This window comes from Tetrao urogallus (genome assembly GCF_951394365.1).
Source record: "Tetrao urogallus genome assembly, chromosome: 1".
Taxonomy (NCBI): domain Eukaryota; kingdom Metazoa; phylum Chordata; class Aves; order Galliformes; family Phasianidae; genus Tetrao; species Tetrao urogallus.
In genome coordinates, this window is record NC_136813.1 from 85,328,550 (window position 1) to 85,353,887 (window position 25,338).

The 25,338-nt window shown below is 39.7% G+C and overlaps 1 protein-coding gene across 1 annotated transcript in view; it reads right to left on the bottom strand.

Annotated features, from left to right (window-relative positions):
* Positions 1-25,338, bottom strand: part of PDXK (pyridoxal kinase) — a gene marked incomplete at both ends in the record, with an annotated part of 39,800 nt that overhangs the window by 3,172 nt on the left and 11,290 nt on the right. The window contains 6 exons of the mRNA XM_079550492.1: positions 3,382-3,427; positions 4,208-4,293; positions 6,381-6,427; positions 8,311-8,394; positions 12,045-12,149; positions 19,221-19,275. Of these exons, the coding sequence (XP_079406618.1) occupies positions 3,382-3,427; positions 4,208-4,293; positions 6,381-6,427; positions 8,311-8,394; positions 12,045-12,149; positions 19,221-19,275 (423 nt within the window). The remainder of the gene's footprint in view (positions 1-3,381; positions 3,428-4,207; positions 4,294-6,380; positions 6,428-8,310; positions 8,395-12,044; positions 12,150-19,220; positions 19,276-25,338) is intronic.

The window sequence follows — 25,338 nt, forward strand, 5'->3', positions numbered from 1 at the left end:
TGGTTTTCACTCAAATAATTCACTTGAATTAGTGGTATTAATTTGAAATAGGGGAATCATTCATATTTAATGCACACACTTGTTCAAATATCCAAGTATCTCTGTTATCTTTGGATGCTTCTCTGAAATAGCTGAAACAGAATGTTCTTTATCAAAACTTTTCTCTGCATCATGTTTCCAAAACATACTATCAAAAGAACAAGAGAACAAGTACAGAGAGACATGCATCTGAGCTGGTATCTTTAAACACATACTACAAAGGTAAGAAGTTCAGGCCAGGAAGTATTGTTTAGTTACATATTTAGGAGTTAGCAAAAACAACAACTTAAAGAACTGAGTTGGAGGCATGACTGTGCCTATCTCCATCTTCCTTTCCCATTCTGTTACAAATACAAAATATTCACCAGTAAATTATGTATCTAATAGATGAATTATCTCTCAACGTATTCCTCACTTAAAACCATTAATGCTCTACTTTTGACACCACAGCTGGTTGTTACAAGACTGGTTTTGATTCCACAGAAGAAAGAATGACTTTAGGTAATGAGTTTAGCATAAAATACATAAAATATTAGTTCAACACTTCTGGGAAAACTAAAAATTCCCTCAGGCTGGCTATGACGCATGAACAATTGAATGATAAGGATTAATATGTGCTTTTTAAAAATTCTCTGTCTTTTGTTTAGTAAGCCTCCAAGTTTCTTCAGCTGTCACAACTCTCTGCACAGACATCAGTTGGGCTTTAAAGAAGCAGTGAGCTCACCAACACATGCTGACATGATCAGCCCATGAATAACATTAAACTTAATTTCTCTTCTCATCCACGATTTAACAAGTATCTACTCTATTTCTGGTCGTGGGACTCAGCCTCCTCTACATTAAACTTAGGCTACACTTAATTTTTTGTTAAAAAAAAAACAAACAAAAAAACCCCAACTCCGCTGTCACCACTGGTCTTGCTGCAGAAATCAGTGAAAGCATGTCACCTTGGGAATAGATAGCAGAATTCCTACCATCTCCAAAGGGAACAAATTCCAGCACGAATTATTACTTTGAAGGAGAGATGTGTATATAACAGGCAGCTCAATGAGAAGGACATATTTAAAATGTAATAACCTGCAAGCAACTTTTAAAAATGTTTCCATCCTAAGTATAATTCCATCAAGTTGGCTGGAAGATGACACCAAGTTGGCTGGAAGTGTGGATCTGCCTGGGGGTAGCAAGGCCATACAGAGGGATCTGGACAAGCTGGAGCTGAAGCCAATAGGATGAGTTTCAACAAGGCCAAATGCCGGGTCCTGCACTTCAGCTGCAACAACCCCAGGCGACGCTACAGGCTTGGGGGCGGTGTGGCTGGAGGACTGCGTAGAGGAAATGGACCTGGGGGTATTGATTGATGCTCAGCTGAACGTGAGCCGACAGTGTGCCCAGGTGGCCAAGAAGGCCAATGGCATCCTGGCTTGCATCAGAAACAGTGTTGCAAGCAGGAGCAGAGAGGTGATTGTTCCCCTATATTCAGCACTAGTGAGGCCGCACCTCGAGTACTGTGTCCAGTTTTGGGCCCCTCACTGCAAGAAAGATATTGAGGCCCTGGAACGTGTTCAAAGGAGGGCAACAAAGCTGGTGAGGGGTCTGGAACACAGGCCATATGAGGAGAGGCTGAAGGAGCTGGGAATGTTCAGCCTGGAGAAGAGGAGGCTCAGGGGAGACCTCATTGCTCTCTATAACTTCCTGAAGGGAGGTTGTAGTGAGATGGGGGTCGGCCTCTTCTCTCATGTCATTAGTGATAGGACCAGAGGGAATGGCTTCAAGCTACGGCAGGGGAGATTCAGGCTGGACATGAGGAAGTATTGCTTTTCAGAAAGGGTGGTCAGGCACTGGAACGGACTGCCCAGGGAGGTGGTGGAGTCACCGAGCCTGGGGGTGTTCAAGGAAAGGCTGGATGTTGTGTTGAGGGACATGGTTTAGTGGGAGCTATTGGGAATAGGTGAACGGTTGGACTGGATGATCTTTTAGGCCTTTTCCAACCTTGGTGATTCTATGATTCTATGATCTTCACAGGAGATTTTTAAAAGTTTAAAGAAGAACTAGCATTCATGAGTTGGAAAGTTATAATTGTTTAGCACATGAAACTAATATTTGCTGTTGTAACATGCAAACCAAAAACCAACAGGTGCTCAGCCAATAGAGTTGTTTTGAAGACTATGGTTCCACTTGGGAGGATGAGAATAGAAGAAACGAGTAACAGTTAGCAGCTAGGTAGCATTCAGCACCCTCATCCATCACAGCTCAGTAATTTAAAACTGATGTCAAAAGGAAAACGAACTCAGATCTTTGGAGCTGCTTTTTGCTGCGAAGAGATGGTAGTCAGCTGACACTGCATGACGTTGCTGGAGGAAAAAAACAACAAACATTAGGGCTGACAGAGCCCAGCTACTCTCCAGGGTTCCTCTGCAGCTGCTGTTTGTTTAAAGATTGTGTTCCTTTGAAGTTCAAAATCAAACTGGCATAAATGACATCAGTCCATTATGAAAGCACTTGACTTGTCAACAGAACAAAAAGCTCAGAGCTTTTTTAAAAACAAACATAAAACTACATTCCTATTTTGTCCTTCATCACCATATCCTATAGCTTTTTAAAAGTTATTCAACCTGTGTAAAAGGGTAAATCCTTACACCTCAATGCAGTGCATTTGCAGAATACCTATCATTAATGTAGGATAATGAGAGCAGCTGCCAGCACTCCAGATCTGCCCACCTTTCACCAGGAGTTACCTGAGGGTCATCACTCCCAATCCATTTTCCCATCTATGCACTACTTTTGCAATGCAGGTCTCATGGCCTGCAAGTCAATTTCCAAAAAAAAAGAAAAAATAACAGCCAACACTGTATTTGGTCAATCCTCTTCAAGAGTTCCCTAGTAAGCTCTCTTTCCAGCAAACTGTGTCAATGGGAGAATGAGAAATAGCCGTGCTATCACTCAGCATTGCTGCTGCACGACTAGCATGTGGACAGCAGAGGGAGCGACTTACACAGGTTTCTAATGATCAGAATCCCTCGGGGTTTTCACCTCAGCCAATGACAAGGAACCACACTGTCAGCAGTACTGATCTGCATGCATGCTGCTGCTTCCCTCCTACACTGCAGAAACTCAGTGACCTGCTCATTAACACTGCACTATCTTTATTTGTAGTTCTTTCGGGAAGTTTCTTCAGAAGTCTGACATAAGAACAGAGAACATTTTGCACACTGACAGTACAAGGCTTTAACGACTGATGGAGAGAGAGAGGCCAAAGTGATTTCAAGGTTAACGACAAATGGCAAACACTGCAGGTAGAGTTAAAGAATAAGATCTTGCACAACCTATTCTTTATTTACTCACCTCTAAAGCATCTTTTTCTGTGTAAATCTTCCTCCCAGTAAGTAACCTGAGAATGAAACAGAAATCTTGAAGGAGCACACATCTCCCAGGCAATAACAGCTTTGTTTATTCTTTGAAAGGATGAAAGCTTAGACTTAAACAATTTGTTCACTATGCAGTCTGCTGTACCAGACTGCAGTCTTTAGAAGTCACATGCACAGATACACAGTGCTTCAGCAGCACGATTGTATCAGTTCTAACCAAATTCTGTACCCTAACATTACTTCATGAGCATTTTCTCTCCATCTCCTACATAGCTGCTCCCTCCCTTTAGGGGGACAGCAGTAACGTATCATAACAGATTATCTCCTGACCAAAGAGTCACGGCTATGGAGACAGGGTGAGGATGAGGCAAATTCTTATTTCACATCGGATGTTGCCATGGTGGTATTTCTAAATAAAAATCAGGGAGTTTTAGTCAAACTATTTCAGTTTTTAATATTATGACATATAATACAAATTTTTGCAGGAATGGGTAGAACAAGAGAGGGGAGAGAGGTATTTTTTCAACAACTGTAGATATACAGCCTCTGGAAGCAGTCATGTAAAACGAGAGACTGGAGAAAATAAAATAATGGTGTTCCTCAAATAAATCCCTTTTTTTTTTTTTTCCTGGTTTCAGTATAGAACAGTTTGAAGAAGAGCAGTACTTTAAAGCAACAGCTAAAAACCAAAACCCAACACATGCATACATACAGTACTGTACTGAGACAAATGAAAGAATGAGTACCAGCCTCCCGTTTTTATCCCTGGGTTTACTTGAGTATAAAAGAAATGGAGTACTCACTCAGCCTCAAACTGGTTAGGAGTAATTATATCAGCAACGGGTACAACTTTGTCCCTATAGACTGGGAGGAGATCCTTAGGCACATACTGAGGGAGAAAAAATAGTATGAAGTGTCATCAGCTATTTCAGATATGGGAGTGACATGCTCCTTCCCTGAACTACCATTCATGCTGACACTTCGTAATCTTAAAGCTCCCAGTGTACTGTTAGGTAGCAAGTGACTGTGCACCCTGCAGCTGGTGACAGTGGGAGGTGACTGAAACCACCACTACGTACACCTAAACCGCATTAAAAGGAAGCAATGTCTAGATGAAGAGTTTTGGGGTTCCCTCTTACCAAGATGACAAAGCAGTATAAGGAACAAAAATGGGAAACACTTTTTCTTGCCCATATCTCTAAAATAAACTACTTTGCTGTTGTACCAATGGAATGGAGGTTCTCTGCTGCATCACTGCAATACATTGGTTGTATTGCACGGTACGGATTGAGGAACAAGCAACACTCATGTTGTGTTATTTTGTCCCCTCTTTTCAGTACAATATTTCTAGGGTGTGCTATACATTCATACGTATGAATGCTAAGCCACTCACATACTTTGGTGACTTTAAGTAATGAGGGCCAATGCTCTCTCTTCTGCATTCCTGTTCCACCTCTATCCCATCTTCTTTAGCTATATACAGCCCATTAGCAAAGGCAGACTGGTTCTCTTATTAGGTGACATACACCAACATGCAGCAGGAGCCTAAAAGACCATAAGCCCTTCAGACTTGGAAGAAAGTTGAAAAGCATCAGCTTTTTTTGGCATGGAATGGAGCTCAGCAAGGAGCTAAATTGCAGGCCTCAGCTTACCTTCCTGTATCCTGTTTTAGCTCTACTTAACAAAGCCTATATTAAAGTTCTTTGTTTACTAGTAGCCATTCTTCATTAGCACCCCCTTTTCCAAATCAGGATTAATCTTTCCTTTTGTCTACATTTTATTTTCTCCATTAGGCACATCAGCTACAAAGGACAGGGTGTACATACAGACGCATCCTGTGTTCACCTCCTGCTTCAGCTGTATTAGTGACAGATAAAACCTCATTATGTTATTGACCATTAGGTGATATCAGAACCACCCATCATCCTGGGACTGAGCTCACTCATGTTGTCTTGATGAAGTAATGATGCCACTGGACTCTGATTTTAGACAGGAAGGCAGGGCTAGGTCACATCTAAATCAAGACCTCTTAAATAACTGTTTTATTACTTTTTACATCAGAAGTGAGTTGGTGGGTTGTGTGCTAAACTTTCTCATCTTATTCCATCTACCTTGTGTTCTACCCAAAAGATATGGGTAAGTCCATGGTCATAACTTCTCCCAAGAGCTTTTCAAAGTCACTCTACAGCTAATGCATCTCTACAGCTACTATATTTCTGACTTGTTAGAAAAAGCCAAGGACAATAAACATTGCAATGGACATAAAATAAAAGCATGAGACCACAAAATCAATGGCAAATTTATTACTAAGTGCTACTTCACATGACTTTTCAGGAGCAGGTAAACTGTAAGAAGGTACAAGGACAAAGAGAAAATCATAGTGTGTGACCAGCTAAGGCAGAAGAAAATATTTTCTATCATCATTGCTGATCTTTTCCCACATTCCACTTTTACAGAAACAATCTGCTATTGTTAAGGATGAAACGTTTCCTTGTTTGCAATGCACTGGCACACCAAACCTTCCCGTCTCTGTCACTGTAACAGCCCAACGCCTAACAGGCATTGCAACTCACATGAAATAAGTCATCTTCATTTAGGTTCAGGTGGTATGCCAATTCATATAATTACAGAACATGAGCAAGCCTACCAGCTGGAACTGCTATCTTGACAGAAGATGAGAGAACTCCAGAGAGAAGTGGAGGGGAAGCAGGGGGATATTTTCCTCTGGACAGGGTACATAGACTACCTGTTCTCAGCAGGGAATTAAGAAAAAGTCTCAGGGCTATGCAGTCACTATCTTCCCTTATACTAAACTCAAGCAAATATAGTAGCTGTAGTACAAACGTAGTTGATGCTGGGATTCAAAGCCACACTTGAGGAAAATGGTTTAGTCTTTGGTTTAAAACCAATAAAATTCTATGCATATATACTTATACAGCAAATACTCAATATAGCAAGAAAAAGATAAGTACTAACCATGGAGCCTTCTCCATTCCATTTGTCTCCCATCACTGGATCACACACTGTAACAGAGAATAAATCTAGTTTTAGAAGTGGGGCCCTATTTTTACTTAAGTGCAAAATTATACTCGCCCAACATACACACAAAATGTTGTATTGTACTGTCATGGTTCTGTGTTTTTGTTTTTCTTTTTTTGTTCTGGGTTTCAGTATTCCACATCAAAACATCATGTAGTGTACGGGGCATTAAAGTGTCACTGCCCCAATTCCAAGTACCTATCCCTGTACATTACAGCAGTCACGGGATCTGGCCCTTCCGGGTGGGGGGGGCGCTCTCTTGCTGCCTTGCAGTGGGTGCTGGAGGGTGCTTTCCTAGCCGTTCCAAGCTTTTCAGGTTTGACTCGGTCCCGGGAACTCACTCTCTCTCATCTTGTCTGATTTATTCATCTCAATTTCAATTAAATTGTATATATTGTGTTATCTTGTATTCCAATATTATAGAAAAATAAGTTTTCCTCCATAGATTGTTGCCGCTGCTCTTTTCCTCCCTTCCTTCCTTCCCATTTTTGTGGGACTAGGGTGGGGGGGGAGGGCAGAGGCCTGTCGCCCCTGTCACGGACATAGATTGATCCAGTCAACTCCGTGACATGTACACATTAAAATTATGTGTATTAAAAAGAAAATCCAGAACAAAGGACATAAACTCAAATTTAATGTAATAACACACACTTGGCATGTGTCCTGAATCTTGTTAACAATGTATTTTAAGTGCCCTCAGTTCCAAGAAAGAATGGAAACAGCCTAGCCTTGTACTTGAAAAAAGTAGTAATTGTCTTAAAAGAGCTTTCAGCAAGATAAAAAAAAAAATACAAATTGCACAGTATCAAATCAATGTCTAATTAGTATTTAAAGAAGTTTCTACAAATAACAAGTTTCATTTGTTTGAAAGGATTTTCCTTACAACATGATCCCACTACTAAATATAAAGGGGCTTAGAAATCTTGCTAAGTTCTCTCTACCTGACCACTTCCTCACCATTCTGTGCTTCTTTCTGTTCATACCTCAATACAGCCTTTAGCTTTCACAATACCAAATTGTACTGCAAACTGAAAAACTGAAAATCAAGTTCATGGAGATCTCTTCACTACACCTTCAGAACAAGAACTGTACTTTGTTAACTCTAAATCTGCCATCAGACTATGCAGTATGGTGCCCTGCAAACCCTGTTAACCATCACAGATGCCTGACGACACGGTTTGTTGAACCTGAAGATGGTTCAGCCGTCATTCCCAGTTCTTTACCCCAGTAAATGCCACTGACTTTGCTGTGTTACTGTGAATTCTTTGCTCAGTTCAAGCCCATGCTGGTTGAGTTTCATACTGAAACACTCAGGGAATCTCTTCTCACAGGTCTGTTGCTCTTCAAGCATTCCCAGGTAATCTTAACAGAGGGAACCAGAGTTAAACATGCCTCACAGCTTAAGCCAAATTATTAAGCTTATAAGGCACATTAATATACCTGTGAGATGTAGCAAGAAACCACATCAGGGCAGTGTGGGAGAGTCTATCCTACTTTTGACTGACCTGGAAATCAAGAAGAGGCTTCAGCCATTTGTGCTCCCAGCCTGTGCTTATGAATACAAACAGCAACAGCCAGCTGGGATTTCACAAAACTTCCTTTCATACATTACTCCTTAATACACGCTTTTCTTTGGACATTTCATAACATATGAAACATACTGAAAGGCATAATATCACAAAAATCAAATCAATTTTCAATAATGCTGAAATGAAACTTCATTGGAGTCTGAGCTGGTCCCAGCCAGATCAGAGCACAAGATGGCCAAAATACTGGGTTACATCAGACTGACATTTTCATCCTAAAATGTGAAAATGATGGGCATATACAACAAAGTAGCAGAAAGAATTATAACTCACATCCTTACCATATACTAGGTTAGAATTCTGTTGCTTCAACTCTTGCACGATATCCACCACCATTGCAAGAAATGATGTGTCTCTTGTATATCCTTGAGAAGAAGAAAAAAACAAAGAAAAATATCTTTGAAGTAGATTTTCAGGAAAGTTTTTTGGGGGGGGGGCGGGGGGGGGGGAGAGGGGAGCTGGTCAATGCATAAGAGAGAATGGCATTTTTTAGTATTTTTTTTCAGAAATAACAGGTGGAAGGCAAATCAAGGCACTCTCTACTCGCCTAGAAATACAATTCAGAAATTCATTTGCTATATGCATGATACATTTAGTGCTCATATGACTTCAAAATGCTTGGACGTATATACAAAAAGGTTTGGACAAAAGGAAAAAAAAATGCCCTTCGCTTTAAAACACCAGTTTGAGCCAGCACTATTTCATATATAACAATATTCTAAGTTCCATATACTTTTCTCATATTCCAGTTCGAAACAGTGTGGATTTTTTTCTTCCAACATATTAATGCAATGGAGAATTAATCTTGACCATTTCAAAGCAATGGCCAATATATCAGTAAAATTCCTGATTTGGCTTAGCAGTGAAATAAGTTGTAAAATGATTTTGTTACATCACAAGGCCCTCACCACAATGGTAGCACTACAACATTCGTATAGTTATTAATTTATAATACCTGTTTCTTCATTTATATATTTACTATTGTGTTTATTTTATATATTCATTTTATTTATAACGTATTAATTAGTAATTTCATTTTCATTTCCTTTAGTTCATGTAGTAGCATTATTCTAGCAAGGTAGTGCCTTCAGCTTGGAAATGCTCATTCCAGTAAAACGTATTTTTAGAGATTTTTTTTTTTTAAGTTGTAAAATTGTTCCAATTTTTACACACTGAGAAGAAATGGAAGAAACTTCCAAGATTTTAAGGCAAAATGCTCTGTCCGTATTAATGATAGTCAGCAAAACAAACAAACAAACAAAGATTTTGTTTTAAAATGGGCTGTCATGTTAGACTGACTTAATAAAAAACAAAGTAAACACTGGTGATAGAGGCATTTCAAAAGCACTACAGTGAACCCGTGTTTATCTGGCACCTTGAATGCTCTACTGCAAATAAAACAAAGAGATGAAGATCCACAAGTGACAATCACAAAAGCTAATGAGGTGTCATTTTACAGAATCAGACTAAAGAGAATCATTTCCATTTCAGCCATGATATCTACAGTAATCAGACATGCAGTCAAATACAACCAACTGATAAATTAACGTAAGTGTTTGATAAATCAGGTCATCTGAGGTAGCAAGCTATGGCTGTGCAACACAGTGAGTCACTGTCTCTGCCTGAAGAGAAAAATCTTTTGACCTTGGATGAAGAAAGCCAGATATTTAAGTTCAGCTACAAATCAACTCAACACTTAACAGATGAGATCACAGGAAGTGAGTGCCACTTTCACCCACTTCTCATTGTCTACACTGGAATACACTGAACAGGAGTTTTAAACAAACTTGTACAAACCACAAACCTATCTATACACATCATATTTTAAAAGGCATTTTAACAGTTTTTTCTTCAAAATGTCTTCTATAGGTGAAGATTTCTGATCTGATGCATTTTTGCCAGTAGAAGACACTAAAAGAAAAGGAGTTGGGGCAACTTTCAAGAGTGAAAAGTAAAATAAAAAAGGAATACCTTAAAAAGAAAAAAAAAAAAAAAAAAAAAAAAAACCGAACACCTCAAACATTGTTTGTTGCCTACTAACACTTCCTGAAAACTCCTGCAATACAATTGGCTCTTCTAGGAAACGTCCTCTAGGTATCTACTTTCAAGGAAGGAGGTGCTGGAGCAGGTCCAAAGAACAGCAACAGGGCTGTGAAGGGCTTGGAGAATATGCCCTATGAGGAGAGACTGAAGGAAATGGGGTTGTTTGGCCTGAGGAAAAGGAGGCTGAAGGGAGACCTTCTTGCTCTTTTCAAATACCTGAAAGGTGATTGCAGCGAGAGTGGGGTTGGTCTCTTCTCACTGGGACAGGATGAGGGGAAATGGCCTCAAGTTGTACGGGGGAGGTTTAGGTTGGATATCAGGATACACTTCTTTACAGAAAGAGTTGTTAAGCTCTGGAATAGGCTCCCCAAGGGGGTGGTTGAGTCACCACCCCTGGATGTGTTTAAAAACCATCTGGATGTGGTGCTCAGGGACGTGATTTAGCGGAGGGTTGTTAGAGTTAGGGTAGTATGGTCAGGTTGTGGTTGGACTTGATGATCTTTAAGGTCTTTCAACCTGAGCTATTCTACAATTCTATGATAGAAAGGATGTTCTTTTATTTTTCAATCTTAATGAACCCATTTATGCTGAAATAGATTTCTTGATTTTAACTCAGTCTATTTTCTATTTAGCCTCCTTTAATTTGGAAAGATGTCCTGAAATGGAAGGAAATGTAGCTTTTTAGATATACCATATCCTTCAATCCAGTATGTCTGCTCTGGGGTTAAATCCATTCAGTTAAAGTCTCCAGTTTTCCTTGTGTACAAAGAAAGCACCTTCCTACATGAGGAAGCTGTGAAGTTAATTAAATCAGGCAATTTAATTCTATTTACCTTTAAAAAGTGGCTGCTCACTGCAATAAAAAAATGATACTGTAATCTAAACCAGATGCATACCTCCCACTGAGGGGAAACCCCATCAGTACTCTACTCTGAAGAAACAGGAATTGGCTGAGAAGCAGTTCGTAATTAAAAATGCTCTTATAATCTCTAGTTTTATAAAGCATTATACATGAAGTTCCCTTTGCAGTATTTATGAGCGCTTTCCACACAGTGGTGCATAAAATTATGTCCCACAGAACTGCATCTACTTGGGGAAAATGAAAGGACCTGCAAGAACAAAATATCAAGAAATACAACAGACTAGAATACAAAATCTGTATCGAAAACACAACCTTTTGAAGATCAGGTATGTAAAACATGGACAGATAACTACACATAGAAGTTATTGATTGTACAGCAGAGAGCTACTAATGAGAATTTAGTAGAAAGAGTCTTCAGGATGAATTTAAAAATAATATTCTGACATTCCTTTTTTTTTTTTTTTTTTTTGGAGTTAATATTTTGTGAATGACTAAGTCTATACATGACTGGTCTGTGCAAGTCTGTAAGCTATAGATGAGGATCAGTTAACCATTCAATGACAGCCTTCAGGCAGGAAAAGACTGTTTCAAACTAAATAGCATAAGCAGTTATGACTACAATATACAACTGAAATTACAGGAGATTGAGAAGAAACATGTAATTTCATGGCTTGGAATAAGGAAGGATATGTGTTATGTATGGAAACTGTTGAGTCACGTCCTGAACCACTGATTCATCACATGGGGAAAGGACTGGGTCAGCCCTAGGAGCACAAGTGAAGGCAATTCAGCTTTGTGACAAGAAGGGGTGGAGCCCAGCTGCACCTCTCTTAGATCCCATTTAAGGGCTGACTGCCACTGGGGAAGAATCTATTTCTGGAGATCTCTCTTTGGTAGAGCTTTCCCTTACGAACCTGGAATCTTCCAATATGGGTAAGCAATCTTCTTGCCTTATAGCACCTTTCTATCATGCTGATCCTTCTGTCATTACACCTCTGGTGAAACACCTTTTCCCATCACATTGATATCTCTACGCTCATTTACGTTTGTGTGAACTCCAAAAAAAAAAAAAAAAAAAAAAAACACCACCAAAACCCAAGTCATTTTTACCTGTGAGTACATAATCATATTGGTTGACCTTGTTCAGCTTAAGTCCTTCATACAGTTCATGAAGTTCATCAGAATTTAACACCTGACCCTTCCAGTGGGCATAACCTGCAAAAGAAAAGCCAGGTAATTTTACAAGCAAGATATCCTAATCAGGATTACAGGGTTCAAACACTTGGAGGGACAGTCTCAGACATCATCAGCAAAAGGCATTTCTTTCTCTTATGCACCACTGTTGAATGAAGGCTGCTGTCAGCAGAATTGCTCCATTCTCAAACACCACTGTTTCCCAGAGGAACTAGTGACACTACTATGGAAATTTAGATTGCCCATTCATCAATGAAATGAGTAGAGCACACACAAGCTCCCATGGAGCCTACACAACTGTTTCTTTCCTGTTGTGGGGGGGATAGATATATTTCATGGGGAGCCTCATTATGGGGAGGCTATCAGTGGAATCTATTTTTGATATTTCATATTAGTATTAAAAAAAAAAAACCACGGACAGCAGAATGACCATTAATTACTAGCCATGAACTCTGCACTATGCAGAGTGTAGATTTTGCCCAGAAGAAAATAGGCTTGTAGGTCTAGCTGAAGATCTCTCTGCAGGCATGCAGAACTTTCACATTTGTAGTCAGAAGCAGCTTTCATTGGCACCAGCACACGCTGCATAGAGTGACCACAGCAGAATAATGTCACAGGATGTTCTTTAAACATGTAATTTTATCTCACAGAGTGCATTCTGAAAAGAGGACAACTCTAATATTGAGGGTGCTGGAGGAGGCAAAAGAGTATTAGAAAGACATCAAAAACCAGACGAACAATATCCATATCCTTGAATGATCCCTAGGAATTATAAACAGGTATTTTTGGCTGAGAAGTGAAAAAGAAAGCACTTCCAATCTTTGTTAAGTTCAGGGTTTGTTAAAAAGCTTTTCTTTTTATTAAGTGAGATTAGGAAAAGTGAAATGTTACACTAGTATCTTCTTCCACACCAGCCCTGTGAAGAGAAAATGGTATTTTATCTTAATTCCTGCTCTTGGATTTGGAAAGTTCTGTGATAAAAACTCTTGGCTTTGACTATCGCTCTAAACTGTGTTATTAAAGTAATTGCTAAAAGGTGCCCAGAGACTAGGATAAGCACATTTTTCAGTTTCCCTTCTTATAAATGCATAAACACCCACAGCAGGGTGAGCAGATGGATCATTTTGCTCTCCTCATCTCATGAAGGCCTGGTCCCTAAACCATGACTCTATGCCAGCTGGCGAAGGGACTGATCGCAGCAGCACTAGGATTTTCTCCTTAGTAAATGGGTTTTAAAAGTCCTTGCAAAGAAACGGGCTAAGCAGGAGATTCCCACACATCAGGACAGTAGTTTCACTCCAGCAGAGATACTGTGGCAGCATCTCACACCAGGGCATGCTTCTCACTCCAAGTATGAGAGGAACCCTTGGCTGCAGCTGTCTCAAGCACTTGGCTTACTCACCATTTATACAACTGCTTGTTCTGCCACACCACGGTTTTAGAGAGACATAACCTAACCTCTCCTTTTTCCCCCAATCTATATTTCTATTGGCACTCCAAAGCCAGTTCAGATAGGGACACGATGCATTTGTATTCCACCATGTCCAGAATTCACTGGAGAAGCTCAGTTCATTCCTCCTAACATAGTAATTCACCAGGCATGTGAGGAGAATGCCCTCCTCTAGGGAAGAACTGAGGGAAGCCACAGCTCCTTAAAAGAAAACAGGCAATGCCTTCACTGGATCTGCATAGAACTGGGATTCCACTGGGAGCTGAACTATGTTTGAGTGAGAAGAAATAAAATCAATGCTGATGGTGACATGGAAACCACCCTGAACCCTTTCCCCAGGGTATCCTCACATAACATGACAAATTAAGTGCATAAACCCATGACCCTGCCTTTATCTTACTTTTCAGCCAGATAGCTGCATCTGTAGAGAGACAGAAGAAAAAGGCAGTTGACTGTTGCTTAAAAAGGACCTTGGGGTCCCAGGAAGATGAAGGGAACTGATGTGAAACTGGAAAAGCATGGGTAAGCTCTAGTAAGAATCCAGACAGATATTGGGAGGTCAAAAATACAATGTGCAGCTGCAAATAGCAAGGAATGACAAGAGCAAGCCTAAACATGTAAAGGCTTTGTGGAAAACCACCAGAATTAAGGACTATGAAGAAGAACCTCTGTATTTCTTGGCTGGATGTGAATACTTCTCAAGCAATGAGTGCAGCTGAAGTTGCACTGCAGCAAGACCTAAAGGAAAATCAGCACCCTAGAAACATTATTCCCATACCTATACCACTACATATGGATACTGGGAAACAGGAAGAAAAAAATTTAAGTCTTCTTTTTACTGCCACTTACTAAAGACTCTCCCTCTGCAATCATATCAGAGTGACACTTAGCAATACAAAAGCACAGTCTCACAGCATCTGGCTATCTGCACACAGTGTACAAAAATCACAGCCAAGAAAACTTAATAATGAGTTCCAAGTTTGTACTTGGTAAAAAAAAAAAAAAAAAAAACTTGGTCCCATTTGCAAATTCCAATGGTGGCTAGGCACAGTAGGAAGATTAATAAATGTATCCTACATCTTGGAAGTTAGTGTCAGATTATGGCTTGTGCCTTCCAAAAAAGAAGAAAGATGGATCTTCTTTCAGTTACAAACCCACTGAATAATTCCACTCAGTGCCAGACTAAGCGAGCAGAGGAACGCTGCCAGTCACGATACTGCTTCCCAAAGCTCCATTTACTCAAGCTGACTGCATTAGTCTCCTGGATTAATAAAAAGACTTAAACACATAGTTGAACATAAACTATAAAACATCTGCAAACCCTTCTACTTAACTATATTATAGCCTTTTATTGCAGTTAAATGTTACATATACATTCTAAGTCGGCAAGGGAATAAAAACCATGGGAGATATGGTGCTTCTTGCCTCTCATCCCTCTAAAAAGATGAACCTGTCCACTATTTTCCTGGGAAATTCTTTGTTCACCTGCTAGTAGTACAACAAAATGCCCAAGAGGAATTTATGTATTTTTCTTTTTTAACCTTCCTCCACTGGTACATTTTTCTTTCCCTTGGAATGCATTTATAAGCTTCTCAATTACTTTCAAGAACGAAGAGAAAAAGACTAAAAATCCCAGGCATATCAGAAGAAAAACAAAACAGAAACAAAGTCAACATTTAAGCACAGCAAGGCATGTAAGATTTGTTTCCAATGAGAAACATTCTGTTCTGAGGTTTGAGTTTCCTCTGTTTACTCCCTAGAATAATGTTCTCCCTAGAATAATGTTCTGAATGTCCAGCTGAATGTCCATGTCCAGCTGAGTGTCCATAAAGGGCCTGGAGCATCTCCTGTATGAGGAAAAGCTGAGAGACCTGGGTCTGTTCAGCCTAGGGAAAAGACAACTGAGAGGAGATCTGATAAATGTTTATAAATATCCAAAGGGAGGTGGGAGGCAAATGGATAAGGCCAGGCTCTTCTCAGTGGAATGTAGCGATCGGACAAGGAGCAATGGCCTAAAACTTGAACACCAGGAGTTCTATACTAACATGCAGAACAACTTCTTTACAGTAAGAATGATGGAGCACTGGAACAATCTGCCCAGGGAGGTTGTGGAGTCTCCCTCTATGGAGATATTCAGGACTCATCTGGACATTTACCTATGTGACCTATTGCAGGGAACTTGCTCTAGCAGCAGGTTGGACTCAATGATATCTTGAGGTCCCTTCCAACTCCCGTGATTCCATGATTCTGTGACACTTGTCAATAAGCAAGTATTTCACGTGAGGAAAAGGAAGAAAGATCAGGTATTTAAGGCATGTGATGGAAAAGCAGCCTGGTCTCAGCTGTGCAAAAAAATTCACACGCAAACACTGCAGACGATCTGACCTAAAAGCATTACTTAATCTTCAGCTATAAGGAAGGCTTCAATCAGAAACGCAGTTCCAAGTTCTCCACTGGATAGAACTGGAGCATTATTTACAGCTGCTCAGTGTGGGAGTAAAATATTGTCACTGTTAGGCACAAGGGAGGATTATTTCTTTTTGTCCCACACTCTGTAGTCGTGAGTGACTGTATATAGGTGGCAGACTGTGAAGAATCACATCGACAAGAAATAATTATAATTTCTCATATATCAGAACTACCATTCAACCCAGCTGCCCACACAACCCCCTAAGTAGAAGTCAAAAGTGCCTTGTTTTAGAAAGGAAAAAAAAAAAAAAAAAAAAAAGCACACAACACCAAAGCCAGACTATTTTTTCTGGAACAGCTTCAAAGGTAGAATTTGGGTGGCAGAGCAAGCACAATGCGTGCTTACCATTAACTTGCCAATTAAAAACAAAACCACAAATCATGGAAAAATTAGAAGTGTGCCCCAAAGCATACTGATAGTCAAAATAAGACAAGGCTAGATTTTTAATTTTGCACCTTAGACATGTAGATGCTTTTGCACACAGTAAAGCAATAAGGAACTAAAAAACCCAAAATCACTGTAGGTTGCGTGACAGATTCTTTTATTTCCACACAAAGCACGATGGCATTCAAGGGTGAGTCACTCTAATCATAGCATAACATTGCCTCACGGAGCAACACGACACTGTTCTCCAAGGGGGCTGATTTAAAACATGTTTTCCAAATCTCAGGATTATCAGAGACTAAAGAAAGCTGAATTCTCTGAGCAGGAGTCAGCAGAAACAGGTCTGTGTTATCCTAATCATTTATTAAAGGAATAATGGTTCACTAAAGAAGATCTGTTAGTCATGAATTCTCCCTGGGTTTTATCTTTTACTGACAAGATTAAGTTTAAAGATAGAGATGTGAAAGAAAATTCACCGTTTTAAACAGCCACATCACATACTTTGCTACCTGTACCCACTCCAGCACGTCACATTCTTTTAGAAACTATGTTCACAGCTAGTCTTTGAAGCAGAAGTTGCATCTTGACTGCAGCAAGGTTTCTAATAAGATGCTGTTCTCATAAGAAAAAAATCAATGCTTTCTTTCCAGTTCACCCAGCACATGATCCCTGTGTATTGTGGCACTGCTCCAGACACAAGCCATAGCCCAGTACTGTACTTCACGTTCACTAATCCCAGCAGTAGCACAGAGCTCACGTACATTAACTTGCGTGCTGTCATGCACAAATGAACTGCAGAAGTCTCTACATGAGAACACAGCTCTATGTTCTCTCTTGAAGGGGAAGTCCTATGCCTCCTGGCTTTGCAAAACTAGGCTTAGAATCTATCCTTCAATTTCAGAAAGGTTCCAGTAGAAGAACTATTGTCAGAAAACCAGACCCAAACATCATATAAGGGAATGCGTCCCCTTCCTATCTTCTCCACTCCTTCCTTTTTCAGCCAAATGACCAACACTTCAAGATACAAACTTCTTTTATTTACTCTTCACTAGTGCTACCATACTCCGATTTTCTTTCCGACAGCAGTTTGCCAAAGTCAGGAGACTGCACACCAGTCTTTGAGGGTCTTTAAAAGCATTTACCAAGACAATCAAGATTAAGGGAAAATAAATGGAGAGTGTGATTCCTGAATACCAGAAGACAGAATACTGGAACAGGCTGCCCAGAGAGGCTGTGTGGTCTCCTTCTATAGAGATACACAAGATCTGTCTGGATGCCTAACTCTATATTGTAGAGCACCTGCTTCAGCAGGGGGTTGGACTCGATCATCTCCTGAGGTCCCTTCCAACCCCTGCGATTCTGTGATGAGTTCTAAATATTTTAAAGAACTGTGATCTCAGAAACATTCTGCTTCAAGAATCTGATCATTCTATTGGTAACTTAACTTGCCTACTTTCAGACACATTCAGTTTATGGTCTAATAAAAGCTCTTTAAAACTCTTTTAACACCATATAAAATTGATTTATTCTTAATCACCGAAAACCCAGAAATGACAAAACAAACACCGATCCATTCTGAGCATCTCATTATTATTTCAGATGCAAAAAAAATTGCTTAATTTCTGGAAGATTATAACACTTTTACCCAAACAAACATCACTAATTTCCAAACTAAATACATTAAAGTCACATCAAAACCTCTGTTAAAGCATAAGCACACCTTTGTACTGTACCAAAGGTTACAAGCAGAATAAATAGGTTTTTGCCTGAACCAAGAGAGATCCCACAGTCCTAGTTTAATTATTACTACTTTTGCGCTTTTTCTCTACTGTCACTGAAGCTTTAAAATGATAGGAGCATCCTCTAAACTTCTAAAAGCTGCCTGGAGCTGAACATGCTTAGAGGACAGAGGCCTGCTGGTTTGCTCTCTGTTCAAAAAATTAAGCAGGTGATTAATAAAGATGTACCTCTGACATACTAGTAAACTATATAAGTATTTGTCTCTTTTTTTTCCTGACAGAAACCATTTTTGCTCTTTTCTAAGATGCTGTCAACATTTGTGCCTTGGTATTTCCTAAAGTACAACTTTCAAACAATTTGCCACAGCAGATTTAACTCCATTGAGTCAAAAACAACAACTTGGAGCGTTTTTAACGGTGAAAGGTATTACTAAACAAATTTCATCTCTGTTTTCAAAAACAGTGTCCTCTAGCACTGAGCATGTTAGGAAGTCTGAAAGTATGATCTGAATATCTGATACTTTGTTGAGGCTTTGAACTCAAATAAAAATATACCTAAACGTATTACACTCTCACTCCCTCTTGTTTTCCTCCAAAATGCAATTTTAGGATAACTGCTTGCCTTCTAGGTGGGCATACACACAGAAGAAATGTGTCTAGCTCACACATTTGGGGTTGGTAACGTGATGATGAGTGTCACAGGGCCATACCATACAGAAAACAGCAGTGGAGACCCCCTCCTTCACAGGACTGCTTGCGTGGATGGCCGTACTCTAGTTATTTCAGACTCAATAGGTTACTGCCTTATAAAAGTAACTCACATTCTGAAGTAGCAGGACAGAACATCCTCATGTCATATCATGTACTAATCCCAAACCCATGGATTTTTGATAGACTCAAAAATTACAATTATGTCTAATATCCTGAAAACAGGAGCAAAACCATAAAACAGAACTCCTTTCCACAGTTACTTGCTGAGCTGACACACGTATTGAGTACAGCTGAAATCCCTGAGGAGCAGCATCTTAAGATGGACATAAATTTTTTACCTGTGTGGTTTGAAAACTGGACAGAGTTCACTGTGTCAACTTCGAATCCCAAAACCTGTAAGAAAACATAGGAGTATTTCTTTTACTGATACAGCTTTGTCAATGTTACCAATACCACAAAATACAGAGCAGCATCCTTATTTCCTAGAACATATTTTAAAATCCTTTAGTGCTGTCTCAAAGTCAAAGCTGAGTCAACATACACGCAACATAAACAAACAATGCAGTAATTTGGTGCACAACAGGATATGGAAAAAGACTGACATTGGCACCAACATCAGCAAAACAGAGCTCTGAATCCTCAGGCAAGAGTTCATCTGGGGATAAGGACAGAGAAGTTTTCCCAATCAGCACCAATCGTGGTAGCTCTGAGGAAAGCCTTGGCTGGCCTTCCTTGCTAAGAAAAGCAGTCTGAATTTCAAGGTACTAAGGGAATGCAAAATATGGAGGGAGGATGCTGTTTGTATTTCAGAAAGCCAACCTTTCTAAAAGGAGGATGGAAGAATCAACGGATCAACACGATGAGACACACTTGGATTTTACAAACAGGCTCTTTACAGGTTAGTTCCAAAAGAACAGAAAGAAATCCCAGATAATTAATTTGGGGAATAATTAGGTAATCAAAGGGAACAAGCTTTCAAAAAGACAAACTAAAAAGAAGGCACGCACCAAACCCATCTGCTACCTTGCATTACCAGCAAGTCAAATTCTTGAACTAATTTGCTAGTGCAATTAAGAAATGCATTCCTGTTGCTCGTGAAAATAGGAGTACCAAATCAGGAAAAAAACTAATGAGGATTATTAACCTGACAATACCTGTTTAATAGAGATAAGGACTACTCCCTATGCAGCCATTTTTAGACATCGTTATCTGCAATGAGAGATATTCTAATGCAGCAGTGGCATAACAGTCTGACATTTTGTATTTGCTTGCACAGCCTACTTGCTCTGAGTAAGAATTCTCCTCAAAAGAAGAGCTGCTATATACAGCTCAGTGAGTCATAGCAGGAGATAATAGTAATGATGCAGTGCTGTTTATGATCCATTTTCAGGCAATTTGCTGAGGAGGGGGAGTGAATGGAAGAGGCTTTTGCCAGTCACGTTTTTTTTTTTTCCACTCCACAGCACATTTCTCCCTTTTCATCACAAAGGCAACTCCTTCACATGCATTAAAAATCTCTGGGTGGACTGTAGGAGAGAGATTTCCTCAATGCATGTATTTTCTTCTTCACGTAAAGCCATTAAGTACCAACCTTTTCTTTCAAACCCTGCACCATTATACAGAGATAGAGGTACATGCTGCCATGAAGAGTTCCTTTTGCCTGCAGGCACTGCATTTCTGCCACACTACAGCTCAGAGAATACACAGGTCTTCACACAGTAAGTCCCCATTTCCAATATTTAATCAAGATTTCTGCTCATTCTTAACTAAACAACTAAGTAATCTTGCATTAATGATAGGCACAGTGGTGGCTTGTGGCCTGATCGAGGTTTAACTCTTCTTTTACTCTTCTCCAGTTCCTTATTTCCTCTTGGTGGATTTATTTCTAAGCACAGAAAAATTAACAGTATGAGAACATGGCAATACTGTTAGGACTTTAACCCTGATATCTGCACGTGCTCTCCAAAGACATGAATGAGAGAACTGCCTCTACAAACACTCCTTATCCAGTGTTCAATTCTCCCTGTAAAGAACAGGCCTAAGTTCTAATTGCCTTCCATCATCTTGGCAATAACTGCAAATGAATCCATTCCCATGCACTACTTACATCACACACCTCCAACTACTTAACATCTGGCACTCTAGAACAGACTTACTAAGATTTACGGGGGAACTGAAACTAGACAATCTTAAGGTCCCCTCCAGCCTAAGCCATTCTATGATTTACTAACCCATAGGTTGGATGGCAGATAACTTCAAAGGCAGATCCACACAGTAGTTTTGTAGCGTTCAGTCAGCAGGGAACAAATTCAGGTCAGTAATGGTTTATCATGGTTCGCTGAAGAGTGCAGTTGTCTCTATGCTCAGCCTGATAAATACAGCAGAAGCCACATGTGCCACTTGGCCACTTCCATCAGAGTGACAAATGCCTTTACTGAGATACTGATGGTTTCAATTCACACCTGCTGACACATCATGTTCCTGCTGTTTCCTAAATTTTCTGCATATCAATCTTGCATTCTCAAACCAACCCAACTTTTGGGCCTTAAAACTGTCACTTTTCTCTGTGTGTGTATTCATGCATATGTTCCTCTCACCTCAGTGTACATAAACTGAAGGATGTCCCCCCATGTTCGTTTAGGCTACATCTGAGCCAACATCTTCAGGTAGTATTCAATTAGAGCAATGAATGAACATATTAAAAAATGCACAATAATTCATAATTTATTACTTTTCTATACACTAGCTTGTAAGTAGTCCACACCTGCTGTTGCTTCCTGCTTTCCCCTGTAATAAGGGTCCCGAACTGATGGTCCTGCCTCAGGTTTTAGAGATCACAGAACGGCTTGGAGTGGAGGGACTTCAAAGATCATTTATTTCCAACCCCTGCTGTTGGCAGGGCTGCCCCCCCACCAGCTCAGGCTGCCCAGGGCCCCATCCAACCTGGCCTTGAGCGCCTCCAGGGATGGGGCACCACAGCTTCTCTGGGCAGCTGTGTAAGCATCTCATCACCTTCTCAGTGGAAATTTTCCCTGACATGTCATCAGAGTCTTCCCTGTTTTAGACTAAAGCTATCCCCTTGTTTTATCACTACCTGTTAGTGTAAAAAGTTGCTCTCTCCTGTTTATAAGCTCCCTTCAAGTACAGGAAGGCCACAATGAGGCCTCCCCAAAGCCCTCAACTCCCCAGGCTGAACAAGCCCAGCTCCCTCCACCTGTCTTTGTAGGACAGGTGCTCCAGCCCTCTGACTATCCTCATGGTCCTAACACAGATGACAGCAGACACTTTGCAAGTGTCCAGGCTGCAGTTGCCAGAGAGGCACATCTTTATCTCTGTTTTCAGACAACCTGGGCTCTTGCAGGCTCTCCAGCAGCGATCACTTCCTCTTTCCATCCCCTCCTCCTGCTGTCAGTCTGCATAAATATTGTTTGCCCACAGAGCTGCAAATCCTGAGCGAATCTAAACCCAAAGCCTGTTTGGGTAAGGATGATAAGCGCACTTCAAGGGAAGAAGATAACTGACTTCATCTCAGACTAAGCACATGTCAAACAGTGTTCTTCTTAAGACATCTAACTAATGTGGCCTGTATCACGACACACAGAAGTCTCAGAAGAAAATGGGCAATTCCAACAGCTTCTTAGTATCTTCACTAAAGGAGGCGGAACTATTGCATTTCTAAAAACAAATCACAAAACACCAAAAATAGAGAAGTTTTGCATTTGGAAGGCACGGCTGGCAGATCTGTATGACAGATTTCAGGAAAATATCTGGAAGATTAACTCAAAATACACACACTGGAGTAGAATGCACTAGAAGAAACAGTTGCCATGAAACACGTACTCCAACATTACGCAGGAGATCAAATGAGGCTGAACTCTTTCTCATTATCTTTTGGGTATGCTGACGTTTATGCATTTCTTGGTGAGTTAGGAGTTAGAGCTTTGTTTAAGTTGTACCTTCTGCCTTCCTTTCCCTGTTAGAAAACATTTCAGTCATACACACACGAAACATGCCAGTCCTTCACTGCCAAGAACAAGTAACCAAGACCATGAGAAATGAAAGACCACAAATCCATGTTTCTTTCAAGAGGTCAAAGTTGTGTCTCTTGTGTAAGGGGGAACTGTCAAAACAGAAGATAAGGAAAGCTATGTTACAGAAAATCATGACTTTAACAATAGAAAAAGATTCTGAAGCAAATGCAGCCTCTTAAATTCTGTTTTAACGACTGCTAAACTTTATTTTCTATTTGTAATATCCACACTCTGTACCGACAGTCTAAAGACAAATAAAAGAAACCATTTTAAGCTCCTAATCCTATTTGCTATATGATTGTTAATACCATTTGAGACAGAGAACTGTTAGCTTCCAAGATTAGCTTTGCCACAGAGTAAAGCCTAATTTAAATACTCAATAATTTTATTTACTCTGAGAAATGCTTTTAAGAAATGCTAATAGCTGTTACGGTAGCTGATTCTACATACAATTTGGTTACCATTCTTATCTAGACCTGAAAATCTAGAAGGAAAAAAAGCGTACTCAAAAGCATCACATTTTAAAGTATTGTTAAAGTCCTCTTTCTCCTTTTTTTTTTTTTTTTTTTTTTTTTTGCATCCAATTTAAAGAAAAAGTAGGAAAAAAAAAGTCTTCAATCTCTGAAGCATGCAAAAGGAAACCTGTCATGTGATTTAATTCTACACTGAACTAAGTTTGATTGTTTCCCTGGGAACTAAATATTGGAAAAACAGCAAAACAAATTATTCCCAATGTATTGCATACACATACTGAGAGAACGTGAGCTGTACAGGTGGCTGAGAGAGAGGCCGTGGAACCACTATCTTTGGAGACCTACAAGACCCACGATGACAAGCTCTGACCAACACGGTCTGCACACAAAAAGCTTTACCTGTTGTACAGCTTTGGCTATAAGGAGAAAAACCAGCGGCACATAATGTTTGTACTATTAACCATGCTGGCTTTGTCAGTGAAGACACAGTGTCCTTTGTTGTTAAATGAGCAACTGACCAATTAAACTTGAATACTTTAATTAGTACTTAATTTCAGCAATTTTAGAGAATAATGACCTAGTCCTGCTAGGCTGAAATTCAATTAAAAATATCTCTCTACTCTGTAATATCATCTGTACACATTACCCTCCTTGGCCAATGGGTTTACGCCTCCAGTGTGATCTCATTCTAAGGTTTGAAACTGAAACAACAAAGCAGTGCTGCAGCTCGTGTGAAAGGAAAAATCCAGAACAATAAGCGAAAGGCATAATAAGAAGGAAAAGCAGTGTGAAGAAAAAAAAAAGATTATATAAGGTTACGTAAACATGATTCTTCTTGACAAATGTTCACAGGTTGTCGCCTGTGTTTCATGAAGCAAAACAGAAACCTTCATCCACTGTCTCCAGTTGCCTCAAAGCTCTTGACTTTGAAATATATAAGCTTTATCATATAGAAGAACATAGTGAAATCAATTAATCCACGTGATCCTATAAACCACAAATCCAGGGAAAGATATTTAAGTCAGGGCTGTAAATGAAGCTCACATTCACACAAATGAGAAAGTAAAGTATCTCATTTCTTTTACACAATTAAGAGTTTCACATTCAGATCAGAGTTTGAAATGCACCACAGGTGAAAAATCTCACTATTCAAACTGTTTGCTCACATCTCTAAAAGATGAGTTTATTTCACAGAGGAATGCAATTTGACAAGAAAATGGCACTGGCTAGGAAGAAAGGAAAAGACTGTGCTAACTAGGAGAATTCTATAGTTCCATAATTATGAATTCTGCTAATTAGATTATGTTAACCAGATTCTCAAAGCAAACCTTTTGGACTCCATTTTTGGAAGGAGGATTCGACTTGAATGCATCTAGTTCTTCTCATATTAAATGCTGCATTATTATATAACACTTAATTCCCTCGTACTTCAGCACTTCCACTTAACAAGATATTCAGTTTATAAGTGAACCTTATGGAAAATAAGAAGGGCGATTGTTTCAGTGAACATTTAAATGATGAATCACCAAAGCAAATACCCTATCATTTGTGCCAATGGATGGTAACAGACTGATGAGTTAGACTCAAGTAGAAGTATTAAGAACAGTAAGAAGGTTAGCACAGACTAGATAACTGAATCAAATCCATCCAGACAGGGCCTAAAAAGGTACTTGGTGGCATAAATGCAGAATTTCTTTTAATGGATCATACTACTAATTTATTTTCCTGTATTGGGCAAGATCACAGAATCGTAGAATGTTTTGGGTTGGAAGGGACATTTAAGTTCATCTAGTTCTACAATCAGGTCCATTATCAGAAACAGTCATTAATTTCAGCTGCTTTCCAACCTGATGACTAAAAGTTTGGGATGCCTAGGAATGACTTACTGTATAATCAAAGAATATTAGGATGTTATAATCACAAAATAAACAAGAGAGTTAGACAAAGCAGAC